Source organism: Crassostrea angulata, chromosome 4 (assembly GCF_025612915.1).
Source record: "Crassostrea angulata isolate pt1a10 chromosome 4, ASM2561291v2, whole genome shotgun sequence".
In the NCBI taxonomy this organism is placed as follows: domain Eukaryota; kingdom Metazoa; phylum Mollusca; class Bivalvia; order Ostreida; family Ostreidae; genus Magallana; species Magallana angulata.
In genome coordinates, this window is record NC_069114.1 from 18,146,373 (window position 1) to 18,161,494 (window position 15,122).

General features: G+C 32.1%; 1 protein-coding gene across 1 annotated transcript; it reads left to right on the forward strand.

The window, feature by feature from the left end:
* Positions 1 to 2,422: 2,422 nt before the first annotated feature.
* On the forward strand, positions 2,423 to 5,205 carry LOC128182129 (uncharacterized). Its single transcript, XM_052850741.1, has 4 exons — positions 2,423 to 2,431; positions 2,529 to 2,739; positions 3,631 to 3,776; positions 4,154 to 5,205. Exons 1-4 carry the CDS (start codon positions 2,423 to 2,425, stop codon positions 5,099 to 5,101), a joined length of 1,314 nt encoding a protein of 437 aa, XP_052706701.1. The 3' UTR covers positions 5,102 to 5,205.
* The last annotated feature ends 9,917 nt before the right edge of the window (positions 5,206 to 15,122 follow it).

Genomic DNA, 15,122 nt, shown 5'->3' on the forward strand with positions numbered 1-15,122 from the left:
CATTAATCAAGAAAAGTAAGAATGTGAATAGCAGTTACCTGTCATGAACACCATTTTCGTCATCTGTTGTGTTCTGTCCTCACTCTCTTTGTTTGACCGTTGTTGTCGTTCGTCAGTCTTAACATTGGAATGGTAATTCTGACTGTAAATGGCAAAATCGAAATACATGTACATATGTAGATTACAATGTAAGTTTATGAAATACAATATGTTCGTATGTATGTAAATTTGTTTGTACAGTGTATGTATGTATGTATAATCCTTTTCTTTTCATGCATTTCAGTAAAGACAGGTGACACAATTACAAAAACATTGACCAACAAGTTGAATTGTGAGTGGGATACAATTTCTGCAAAATTTTCCTTACTACTCCCATCTGTTTCACAGCTATTGCTGAATTACTGAGCCGATTGCAGGTGTCATAACAGTATTTCACTGAAGGTTCACGTCAAAACATGGCTGAGCCAAAATAATTCCCGAATTTCCTTTGAATTCGGGGCGGTTCCGCTCGAGACAGGAGCTGATTTTTTTTATGAGATGAAAAACAATGTGTAAGAGGTCTAACTATCCCAGTTTTGTAATAATGCGAGGTCATTTGAATTTTTGATGCGCGTTGTTTCTGGAGGGGGGTGAAAAGTCCCGGGCTTGATTTTCAAGCACATGTGTAACTTCGATGTAAACAAAGTCGCACGCCTTGCTGGATGCACGTGTGTATTTTGCTAGAAACTTGTAAATGAAGCGTTGTTTAAAAAGATGTCAAGAGGATTTTTTCCAGAAGTTCGTTTTGAATTTTTAATCTGTATGTAAAGTTGTGCAATTTTGGTAAGAATATATAGTAGAATTTAATACTGTAGTGCAACCATAAGACGCGTGACCTCAATATGCATATCTGAAGCCTCTGAGATCGGAAACCTTCGGTGCGACGTAATAGCCGACACACTGCCCATTCGCTGTATCTTTCAACCATAGGGATTTCTGAATTGCTCTTATCTAAAATCTGAAGTCATTAACTTTTGCTCATTGCTTTTAAAAGTTTGAGAACCCAGTACATAAACAGAGTTATTATAAGCTTAGAAACCCCATTTCTGTTTCCTCAGCAATTATGAATAGGAGTAAAAATTGTGACCTGTACTGTTAACTTTTCATTGATCTATATACTTCATGCTGGAAAAAAAATGTCAGATGTAGGATTTGTAAAAGATAAAAATCCTCAAAACCATGGAATCATTGTTTCTGAAGAAAGGATTTTGTTTTGTCAACACATAGTAAGTGATATTGTATAGAGGCTTTTAGTAACCATGAATTTCACTGGATCTTAATCCCTAAATAAACCCTAATTAAGTTAATTGGACGTAATAAAGGATTTTTTGATTTAAGAAGTATTACTAGAAATCCTGGTACCTGTAAGCAAATATGTTTGTAAATTTCTTTAGTTCCACAAAATCAGGGGTCTACCTTAATCTCAATTCTAATAACCGAAACATCTTTTAATTTCATTTTTTAGTATGGTATTTGATCATGTTTGTTTATTAAAACTATATTGTTCATAATCAGTAAAGACTGAAACAGTAGTTTTTTAACATAGTATTCAGGTTTTAAAAACGTATTAATCTCAGACTCCTTGAATTTTATCCAAATGTAATTTGATCTTTTTTTAATAGTTTATGAAGATCATTTTTTGGTAGTACTTCTGAGTTGTGTATAATTTATTCTCTATTGATCAAACCTAAAAAAAAAAAAAAGCCAAAAACGAGCTATTAGGCACACTGATTACTTCTTATATACTGACATTAGATTCAGATGGACAATGAATTATTTTTTTTACAGCAACACCAATTGTTACAAATAGTACACAAAAAAGGATTTATATGTGATACAATAAAAATCTAACTCATCGTGCTCCCAGTTGAGTTTTTTTTTAAGAAAAAAAATATTTAGATTAATATCAACTTATTCAAATCAATGTTTTGGATCTGCAAGATTGGATAAATATGCATATTCAAACAATAAATTTCAAACTTTACTGAATACTGACAATCTGAACAAGTGGTTGCCTGTCTGGCTGACAGGATGATAAACTGCAATAAATGATTATCAATCACAGAATCTTCAGAGACAATGCACTTAAATATTGAAAAATCACGGTAAAATTTTTCTATACAGATTGCCAAATATTTAAAACAAAATATCGACCCCGAAATGAACTAAGAGCTATTAGGTACGTGCTGAAATACACTAACTTTCTTGTTTTTAAGTTTCGTTGATTTCAATCTGTTGGTTTTATTTTTTTCTGGGCTCTGTCGAGAAGACGTATCGATTACAAAATGCTGAAAATATCAAATCACTTTATTTCATAATTTTCGAATATTTTCCTATTTACCAGAGTGAACACTTAGAAGTTTTGTTAATTGTAGATGTAACAATGAGGAATGTACGTTATTTATATGAAATAAGTACAAAAAATATTATTTGAAAAAAACATATATATCAAACCACCCATAATCTGAATTAAGTGGTTGTCATTACAGAAACGGGGTTTCCGGAACATTGTGATATTTGAAAGCCGGGACGAGGTCGGGGGGAAGACGACCTCTAGATTGTACAGGAACGTGTGGGTCGACCTTGGGACGGTCGGTCTGACAGAGTCCTATGACAAAACTGTGGACCTACTGGAAAAATTCAACACGGGGTTCGAAGTCCGGCCGACACTTCCAGGAGCTACATGGCTGAACAGAAAGGGCAAGATTTTTCTGAGTATTTGCTATCTGTAAAGTCTTGGAATAGAGAACTTTAGTCTGTCCCAAGATATTTATGCAGCATATTTGAACCATTTTTAAACCTGTGAAAGAAGTGCGCTTGAAATCGATGAAAGGAACACTATCCAAGATATCTTCGTTGACACATGGTCATTTTTCACTCGAAAAAATACACAGGAACGGAAACAGATTTCTTAAAGAGATTTTTTAATGGGAAATGTTTACATTATTTCGCCATTCGTAAGTCACTCTGGATACCACGCACAATTTTTCAACGTAATTATCCGGTACTTTATCTCTTTTGCAATGCAATATCCCTAATGACTTTTTTTTTAGCTTTGTAGTGAAACCTGACAAGCTAGAGGCTATGTTTCAAAAAAGAAATCGTTGGATTTTTTCATACAATTGAATGAATATAGTTGAGGCGCAGAGGTATTTATAAATACAGAAGAATTAAGAAAAAATGTTTGGCAAAAATATCTTGGGATAGACGATAAAAAGTAATCATTTAGGGTCATTAAAGGACTCAGCGGGAATTAAATACTTTGTGTCAAACAGCAATAGAGTGTAAATATATATATCCCATTACTGAAAAAGAGAGCCCTGTAGACTTAGCAAGCTCAAACGTGCACACCTTATACGCGTGTTCTCGACCTGTGTTATCTATAAGGACAATGTTTCAAAAAGAACTAATGGTTTAACACAAACTCGTATTTAGTGCCTTCAGCGTTTCACGAAAGCGTTTTTTTTTTTATTACGTTGCATGTACGTCGCGTTTTGCTTTGGGGGTGGGGGAGAGTGACGTTAAAATCACGTCTCAGCGTATCATTCAATCCTACTTATCATAATGTGGCGTTCTTTCCTAACCTCACAGAGTACAGACCTACCATTGAAACAATTCCGGTCCCCATTGAAAGAATACAGCAAGCCTCCCAGCGTTATACTGTTCTTCACCAATGTTTCTTTGGGACTTACGACAGCGAGCTTATGCCGCGACCTTCTCCTGAAATTCTGAGGAAGGTAAACTGGCTGAAAAAAAATTAAGTAAAAATTATGAGCACGAAGAAGATTGACTAAGTTGAAAATTTTAGCATGGTAAGATGAATTGAAAAAAAAAAGAACGAAAAGATTAATTCAAAATTGAGCACAGGAAGATAATTGAAAATTGAGCAAGAAAATATAAATTGAAAAAACTAGCACTGAAAATTATCGATGATAAGAGATAAAAACGAAGATTTTACGTGATGTCAGATAAAAAAAACGATATTGATAGTGTACATTGTTTGCAATTCAACCAACATGAACCTTATTCATAGATAATGATTTAGCTATAAAGTGTATTTTTCAATTAGTTACTTTATTTGAGATTTGGTTTTTATTTTAATTTTTACTGTTAGATTCATGGATCAATAGAGGAATTTCTTCTGAGGTACAACTTGACTGACTTGCAACCAATATTCTTTGCTGCCATTACACTTAACGGATATGGATTTCTTAACGAGACTTCCGCCATATATGGATTGACATATGTAACCCCTTTAGTAGTACAGTCCTTTTTTAGGCCCGAGAGGGGAGCATACAGACTATTTGGTGGCTGGCAGAACCTCTGTCGCGAAATAGCAAGACGTAGCAACGTTGATATTAGGCTTAATATAAATATCAAACGGATTGATAGGAAAAATGGAGTTCAAATAGTGTACAGTAAAAAACACTCTGGGCAGACTTATGTTGACGACTTTGATTTTCTCATTCTAACCCCAGCCATGAATTCTTTATTCAAAGTTGTGGATTTTAATCAGCATGAATTAAGCATTTTTTCTCACCTACGAAATTTGTTTTATTTAAAATCCGTTATCAATTCCATTAGCCCCGGAAGAAGATCCATTTCTCCTCTCGACACCTACTTGTACGACTTTCAGAATGTCGAGTACAGTGTGTATAGGACTGTTAACCCGCATCAACTCGAGAACAATATAACGGGCGTAGATTATCAGCTTGGATTGCGGGAAAACGTTGATCCCGATGGAAGTCAGTACGAGACAAGTGTGTATGTTCAGACTGGAAAATCTAACCCTTGGAAACCAGACGTCGATGCTCACATTCAAACAAAACTATTCGAACATTTGCGAGATTTCAAAAAAAGCAACCCGGAAGTCGTCGAGCAGGTCAAATGGGGATACTACTTCCCAAACTTTCCACCGGAAGCTGCGACTGGAGGTGCATTGTGGGATGTTCTAGATATGCAGGGACATTATAACACGTGGTACATAGGTTCGTCTGTATGCTTTGATGCAATAGAGAGTGTGTTTGAATACAACTACTTGATACTAAAATTGTTTGCATGATTTATTATCCAAGTTTTCTTTTCTTCAGTCAAAATGATTCATGAGAGGTTTTTTTGATTGAAATTATACCTGCTAAATTAAATAAAATCAAGATTTAAACATGATATTGTGTTGTTTTAAAGTTTTTATAATTGATTGTTGTTTGTTTGTTTTTTGTTCTGTATTTTGCACTTTTGGTATTGTGTTATTTTGTTAGTTTTCTTCATGGGATTTTTTCTGTATTTTTTCTTTCTAGAATGTTTTTTTAATAATAATATATATCTCTTTAATTTTTCGGGTTTATGTATTTATTATTTGCCATATTTAGTAGAACACTTCCTGTAAAATAACGTAAAATTGGAAACAGGTGAGTAAATCAACAATGGTTTTCCGTAAAAAATAGCTTTAAAATATTCGTCTCTACCTTTTCTCTCGTTAGGATATAAGAGAACCCAAGTTTACTTAAAGTGTGACTTTAGTGAACTTTAAACAAGTGAGTATTACTATTATATGACATTCCAAAATTCCACAAAAATTCACAATTGTTGAGACAATTTTTGAGTTGATTGTCATAGTATTTTTTGAATAATAAAAATTCTACTTTAAACATCAGCTGTGTTAAGGTATGACTGATAACCGCGTATTGTTTAAACATAATGAAACTTCTATATATTCACAAATAGGGCCAAGCAAACTTTCACATGACAATTCGATCAGATCCTTTTAGCATTAATATCTAAAAAGATATTAAATCTTAACCAAAACATTCTGCATTGGCTTTTCTTTATTCATAACAGACGGCTTTCACAAACCTATGATTATGAATTATAGCATTTCAAATATGAATCAATAGTTTGGAACTATATCCACAGCAGAATTACGTAATGACCGTTTGTTTTAATGAATAACTTTTTAGAAATTGATAATAATTTTTTAATTTAAATCATAAGTTTAATTTAATACAGGTGAAAACATTAATATTCTAAAATTGCAACGCTTTCTACATGTACGCTATAATAGCTCATCTTTATTAGTTTATTCCTCCATGTACAAAAGATAGCGTGCATGCTTTAAAAGCTTTATTTCGCAAGTTATGTTACATGTAATAAAGATGCTTGTCTTGAAATAATTACCTAGAACATAAATGAGAACATACATGTGTTCATTAAGTAAGAATAGAATACAATGCAATTAATCAATAAGAGCTTGCGAAAAATCAATGGGAAAAATAAATGGGAAAATTCAGAGGTGACCGTTGAATCGATCGTAATAAATTAGTAAATTTTTAAAGCTTCTTTGGAAAATACGTACGTAAGCTACAAGTATTTCCTGTATTTTTAATGACCTTGAGTAAATATTTTTATCAAATTTAATGACAATATCCGGAACATTGGGCCACTTTAAAGTACTTTGACAGCTAGTAAAAAATCAAGTGTATGCGTACAACCCCCCCCCCCCCCCCCCTTCAAAAAAAAGCATATACGTATATGTGTGGGCCCCTAGTACCAGTGTTCTTTTTCAGCATAAGACGTCATATTAATTCAAAGAACGTGTTTTCATTGATGAACTCATTTATGTTGTAATAAATCAAAGCACTGGAATTCCAAGATGGGAGGGGATTTTTTTTGGGGGGGGAGGGGGGAGTTTTTAATCAAAATAGAATTTAACGAATCGTCAGTCATATTAGATAGCAGACGGGTCATTTTTTTTCTCCTGAAGAATATAGATGAATCATGCTGTTTTTCCGTCTGAGCTAGTAAACACAATTGAAGAACGCAGACCATCTTCTGAAAGTTTTGTCTATCAAAGCCTATTCGTAAAGCATTGAAATAAAATGTAAAACATTGAATTTCACTACAATGAGTGTTAATTTACGTTCATATATCGAATTTGTTGTCGTAATAAATGCCAATGTGGAACATTGTTTTAATAAACAAATTGTTTCGCTCTAATTGAACATTTTTACATTTTGCAGTGAGCATAAAGCTTATCAAGATAGTTTGTATTCATTTGAAAAATTTGTATCTTTTTATAATTTATTTGTATATTTATTATTTAGTTGATATTTTTCAGGTTATAAAACAACAGAAAATGACTCTAGAAATTGTGTCTCTTCTTTAATACCTAATAACACTGTCTGTAAGTATGCATCGCCTCCCTTGTCACGGGACCGCTGTCTTGAATTTTTAAAATATTTCTGTTTGATTTGATTTTATATTTATGTGCGGATCTAAAGGGGTAGGGATTACGACTCCCCCCCCCCCCCCCCCCTCCCCTCCAAAATTAAAATAGTACAATCTTCATTGTAAAATTGCCGTTAATAGGCATCTAAACCAACCCTTCCCAGTAACCAAAAATTATCCCTCATTCGATGAACGACAGTTTCAGCAATTTTGTTACTTCTTTGATCAATTACTTATTGAAAGTTTAGTACAACACAATTATATAAGAGGAAACTGACTCTAAGACAAGAAGGATGACCCAAAATATTTATATCTAAATAAGTTGGGGGTTTTTTGGGGGGTCAGGGAAAACTTTATCCTTCATATCTTTATACAAACAGCCATCTCCTGTTCACATGTCGAGAGGACTAACTTTTAGACGGGGGAGACTAGATGTTGTATCTATGTTGAATGGCAACCAAGTAATTTTCTAATACATTTCCTTTTAAATGCATATATTTGCATTTTCCAGTGTCTTTGCCTGTGATAACACTACGTATCGATTTTGTACTATATAACTCATAATACAATGACGCCAACTAGAGGCGCCAGCGGGGTTTGCTTATTTATATTTAAATATTTAATCGTACGATGGTTTAAAATTATATAAATATAAGTAATAAGGAATCATTCTTTGAATATTATGAGGTGATAATTTCGGTCGGGGCGTGATCAAATCTATCATAAAGCCCTTCGGGCTACTATTACATGACATTCAAAAAATTCCACTAAAATTCCCAATTGCTGAGACAATTTTTGAGTCGATTGTTAACTCGTAAAAAAAGAAAAAAATGTATCTGTTTTATTTAAAGGAAAATGTCACTTCATATGCATGTACACAGCATGTTATCATGATGTCGACTTATATTGAAGTTTAAATAGGCATTGACACCCCCGATTACTACTATCATGATTAATGTATTGAAAAATCATATTTACCAATAGTCGTTAGGGATACCTTAATACACTTGCGAAGAATTTTGTCCCGTTCTGAATTCGCTTAAACACAGTTAGAAATATACAGTTATTTAAAAATTTAATTCACCCAGTCTTAAATTCGCCCATTGACAAAGTGGGGAAATGAGCGAAAATAAAACAGGTCGAATATATCCCTGTATACAGTATTTCAATTCATTTTCTACGTCTTGGCTGTGATGTATAGGTAGCTGTTACTTCTATCCAGTTGCTTTTAAGGAATGCACTGTTTTTAAGTAGGGTGCTAGCGAGGTATCCACGCCATACTAACACGTGATGTTTACAATTCCACCAATGGTGTATGGACTTTATTTTGAATGTTTTTTAATTTACCATAACCAACTATTTAGTTGTTTCTTCATTGCACTTTGAATCTGGTTTGTGTGCAATATTTCTTTTCTTTCAAACGAAAGCCTCATTACCCACTTCTTCGGCGGCGTTATATTGTATTCTGGGTATCTGCAACCCCACCCCCTTTAACCACATTTTTAAAAGCTTTGAAACAAAATAAATCGTGAGTGACAAACGATTTTAATTAATTTTCGATCTTTTTATTTCTTTGATTTTTGATTAAACAAAGTTGTGAATTGCTGTTGACTGATCCATAGGCTTTTGGGTCGAAATTTAGAGAGATAGGTTAGATAGTTTAGAATTCGTAGAATAGCGAAACGCAAAACAGGCACGTAGCATCTTTTTTGAAAGTGGGGGGCAACCTCATCCAAACAATCTTGACAAGCAAAAAAAAATTTTCCCAAAATCTTCAAAATCCTAATCCGTGGGGGGGATTGGGGTTGTTACTTCAATTCGACTCCTCATTTCGTTATTTTCATATCTATTTTTTACATACTTCAAAAAAAGTGGAAAAGTGGGGGGGGGGGGGGGGGGGCAACTCCATGTTAATTCACTTTTTTATATGTAAATTTTAAAAAATTTGTTGCTGCGAGAAAAAGTGGGGGGGGGGGGGGGGGGGGCAGGGCCAGGTGTAACACGGTCCACTCTAATAATTCCATTATACGATCTGATAAAACTACATTTTTTACAGTGCATTGTTTCAACGCACTTTGAAAAATTACGCACTTTGAAAAAAAGTTGTTCAGGATCTAGTCGAAATAATTGATACTTTTATATACAATAAAAGATTGTTTTAACCTTGTTTAACTCAATGGGATATATTTAAAAAAGAACCCCATGTATTCTCAGCTAAATTGACCAACAGTTTCTCGATTAGATTTTTTTCTTTTCTCATAAACCTACGTAGTTTGACAATTTACACATAAAAAAACAACTCGGGAGATTTGAATTATCCAAACATGACATACTAGTAAACAACATCACTTGGCAATTGCCTTTCCTTTTTGTGTATGCAACACATTTACTTCTCATCTGGTACATTGGGCTATGCCAGAAACGAAAATGATTTATGTTATACATGTATATTGATAATGATTTATATATAATGATAATAGAGATCAATGTATATCATTTTTCAACTGGCTTCGATTGTATTTGCTTGTAAACAAACAAAATGTGAAAAAGGGATACGTTAGTTATGTTTATCAAAAACAATACGATTCTTTAAAACATCAGTGCGAGAATAAAGAAAGCCACACCCTAATACCTATTTTAAAATTTATGATAATTTAATGTCTGTCAATGTAAGTTTTTTTTATAATAAAGTGATTTATTTAAGTCATTAGAATTTGAAAAAGAGGGTTTATGTTATAATTATAATCCTTACAGATTCTTTAACATAGCATTGGAGAACTAATTGTTTGGCCAGTTCGTTATTTTAATATCACAGTACTTAATTTGCAACAAAGCATGTTTCTTTTTCCAATCTTAAATGTTTACCCCAAGTTGCTGAACATCATATTGTTATGAAGGAAAATTAGGGATAGTGGACCTTCTACCTGTCATCAATTAAATGATGTTCTGGTAATTGACCTAAGATTAACTAGTGTTAACAAATCATCATACAATCAACAAATTTAAGTGTCTCGATAGTAAAAAATGTTGATGTACCTTCAAAAATTTTCAAACTGTGTTAACTTGGTCCCAATTCTAACGCACTTTGAAAAAAAAATTTATTGCGTTGCCACAGTGCATGTATATTTGTATAGAGGTATTTCAGTTCAAAGTGATTCTGATGCATGATTTGCGCCTGGCAATTCGACGTAAGTAATTGTTGAGAAATAAATCGAAAACCTACTTTCATTTTCGATAAACAAGCCCGAAATAGCAAATATGAGAGTAAGGTGGTTGATACGCTTTGGCGTTTCCAAGTCAGTGGGATATTACATCAAAATACATGCTTGCAACGAAATGATATTGAATAAATACGTAAAGAATGAATACATTTACTTAGAACTTATTTAAGGAATATATAGAAATCAAGATATGACAAATGTTAAATAAATAAAATGAACCATTGTGTTTCTTACATGCGCGATTGTAGTTTTGATAGATCGAACTTTCCAGAACGGGGTAACCAAGAACGAGAGTTGACTAATTAACGTCATGGCGAAAAGTGTAGGACGAGTTCAGTTATATATCCTTGTGTGCTCATATTTCGACAGTCTTAATCTATAGGTCTTTTTTTCAGATAAAATGAGCAATAATTATGAAAGCTAAGACATTTATCATGATTATCAATCATAGCTTGCTGTGTTAACATTAGTTTATTTTGTTATTAACCTTTTTACATTTTGTTTTTCAACAAACAAAGTATCAATTCATCAACAAAATTACGGGTGCCGCTATTACTGAGTCCTAAATTCGACGATTGCTCTACATTGTCTTGTCAGTGAAATTTATCCTCACAATATCGATTGTTTTTCATTAATGAATCTTCGGTCCCTGCAGACGATACATCTTGGGGTTCTTCATAGTGTTTATATTTTTGTATTACGATGTTCAAAATTCAGGGTAATGGTGGATTAACAAACTTTATTGTTTTCGATAGTAAAAAATCATAAATTAATTTCTTACTTGTTTGAGGTGCATTTTAATAAATACTGGGTCAGTTGATTGTTCGTCTATCATAGTATCATATGCATGCAAAATTGCTCTTGTTCCTGCGAAAACGAACGAGATGTAAAAAAAAAAAAAAAAAAAAAAAAAAAAAAAAAGAATGAACACCGTCGAAATTTGGACCCTGTTGATTTTAGGACCTTCGACCATACCTCGGATCAAACATAAATGTGTATATACTAGCGTTCTTAAATTACATTCATTTTTATACCACTACAAGTTATTAGAAACCTTATGCAATTTATGTGTGAACCATAAACAGATTATTTAAACAACTGTACGTCTGTGAAAATAAATGATGTATGCGTAAACGTATGGGGCGCCGTTTTAATATTTTTTAGGTATTTTCTGATATCAGAAAATGATTTTTTGATATCAAGAATTCGAATTTCTGATATCAGGAAATGATTTTTTGATATCAGAAATTCGAATTCTTGATATCAGAAAATACGATCCATTTTCTGATATCAAAAAATCGATTTTCTGATATCAAAAAATCATTTTCTGATATCAGAAATTCGATTTTTTGATATCAGAAAATGATTTTTTGATATCAGAAATTGAAACTGATTATTTGATATCAAGAATTATATTTTCTGATATCAGAAATTCAAAGAAAATGGCGAATAAATTTCACCTATTTAATGAATACTCCCTTGACCCAAAATTAAATTGCCGAACTACAGAGCCAGATTTGCATTTAAATATTTGTTGTCTTTTATTTGTTTTAATGTAAAATTTAATAAGTGTTCTTGATAATTCTGGTCTTATGTATTGAAAGCGCTAACTGGACGCCTGTATAACTCTTTATATTATGCGAGGCCATCATTTTTCAATATTCACAGCAAATCGCAAAGAAAGCAGTGTTGATCATTGTATATGTGGCAAAACTTGCCAGAATGAAACCAGGTTTAAAATAAGGCATTCATTATCATTCTTAAGAGACATCTACAGGCTTGAAACACATTTTCTTACAAATTACAAAAGTTGCATTACAGGGAGCATTCATTAAGTTGATAGTAATTTTATGTAAGTCTTATTTTCTGATATCAAAAAATAGATTTTCTGATATCAGAAAATGTAAATGATTTTTTGATATCAAAAAATGATTTTGTGATATCAAGAATTCGATTTTTTGATATCAAAAAATGATTTTATGATATCAAGAATTCAATTTTTTGATATCAAAAAATCAACTTTAATTCTTGATATCAAAAAATCTATTTTGTGATATCAGAAAATCATTTTTTGATATCAAGAATTCGAATTTGTGATATCAAAAAATGATTTTCTGATATCACAAAATAGATTTTTTGATATCAAGAATTAATTTTTGATATCAAGAATTATTTTTTGATATCAAAAATTCGAATTATTGATATCAAATATTTATTTTTTGATATCAGAAAATACCTCAAAAATATTAAAACGGCGCCTCATATAAACGGGAGGAAGTTAAATTGGGGGAAGGGGTTACAGTCTTTTATCCGAATTTCTTATTTGGAACAGTGATAAAAGTTACAAAGAGATTTTGATTTGACATAAAGAACGAAATTTAGAAAATAGATAATTCATGTAAAGGAGAAAATCCTCAAACTGTCCATTCTGGGGCCTCGAACAGTTCTTTCTCTCACAGAATGGACAGTTTGAGGATTTTATCCTACTTAAAACATTTTCTCTTAAAAAACTGTCTCAGGTGTTGGCTTGAATGATTGCTAAGATTACGTAACACAATTGATTGTCCATTTAAAAAACAACAACAAACGGGTTTAAAATAATGGTGTATATTTTAACTTAATTGACAGTGCCAGGTAAGTTAATATTTAAATGATACCTATGGTGACTACTCTCTAGGTAAAACTTAATGAGAAAAGATGTCTTCATCAGATGGAGAAAGTATATTTTTGACGTAATCGAAAAATAGATCTAGAAGAAAGTGTAAATACGGATGGCATTTTGAGTGACATTTTAAACATGGAAGAAAACAGCAAACCACCGGCACGGTTTGCTTTAAGACTGGATTTGTTCTCAGATGTATCGAAGAATAATTAACAGAAGGTAGTCAAGGTGTGGAGAATATGGAAAGATTTTTAAAACTGCTTAATCAAGCAGAATTAGATGATTTGGTGAAGAAAGGTCTCTCAAAGAAAACGAAGCAGAAAACAAAACGGACTATTCATTTATTCAGTGAGTAAAATAATTCATGGAAAACGGGGAAATTCGAGTGATGGAAAAATGGGGAAATTCAAGTGATGGGCAGTGTGAAAAAAAGATAAAGAAAAAAATGTGTGATCCCTGAGATTCCAATATCAGTGCACCTAGTGAAATTAATATTACCTCTGGAAATATGTCTTTCTCATTCAAATTCTGATAGGTTTCTGGAGTCACATTTACAGAACCATTCATTGAAATGGTCAGCATATTTTTTGTGCATGCATGCCTTTCTCCGGAGATGAAAAAATCATACTGTTGTAAAATAATATTTTAAATACTAATGTTGGTATTGATGTTTATATTTTGATAAGTAATTTTTAATTTAACTGGGGACAATGTGTGTGTGTTTTGCTTTCAACATTTAAAACCTGTACATAAGTTACCTGTAGCTGTACATTAAGTTGGAGAAGCTGTCGATTAAGTAAAGAATCGACAGTTTTTTCCACTTAATATACAGCTACAGGTAACTTAATGTACGGGTTTTAAAAATCCAAATATATTACGCTATATAATGTACCAAAAACATAAAGGATTACAGAACAAAAATGTTTTAAGACACACTATACACTCACTTCCTGGTTTGGAATAAAATAGAAAAGATTGTTATTTTTTTTTAGTTGGCTGCAACAAGAAAAATAATAAAGGCCATGTACATGAATCATTGTATTATATTTATGTATCAAGTGTCGATTCCCGCGCTTGCACGTGTTTCATCTTTTATAATACGTAATAATGAATAGCTAAGAAAGATAACTCTAAATATACTCTCATAACGCGTTTTAGTAATTTACTTGAACTTTTGGAGAGACTGTCTATATTGTTTCTATATAACAAGGAGGGTTTGTGAAAACTTTCTACTTTTCTTTTTATTTTATATTCGATTTTTTTCTGCGACAAAAAATAGGTTGAATATCTGGAGGGGCATTAGACGAGACATTGTGTCATGGTAAACCGTATCCAAAAAATAGATACTGGAAGTAGACAACGGAACTGAATGATTTATGTTCAAAGCAATGAATTTCATTATAAGTCACGGAATTCAGGAACAAACTTTTACCTGTTAGTGCACTGTCATGCATTATTCAACGCTGACGTGTATATTATTCAAAGAAATACTAAGAAATGATCTCAAAAAAAATTCTGGATTTGTTTTTCTCTATTCCTAACAAAAGGCTTACATTTCTCAAACCTACGAATATGAATTAAAACATTTCAAATATGAATCAAAAAGTTTGGTATTAAACCCGAAGCAGAATAACATAATGCCTGTTTATTTTAATGAATAACAACTTTTAAAAAATTAATAAACCCTTTTTTTCATACAAACCAAAAGATTTATTAAATACAGATGAAAAGATTTTTATAAAATTACAACTCTTTATACACTATAATAGCTCATTTTCATTAGTGTATTCATCTTTGAATTTAAATGCTTTATTTCGTAAGTTTTGTTAATAAAGATGCCTATCTTGATAGTTATCTAGTTATGTATTTCATTGAGTAAAAAAAGAATATAACGTAAAAAAAAAAATCAATAAGAGATTACGAATATTCAACGGGGTTCAATCGATCATGAGAAATTCATGAGAGATTCATTGAAA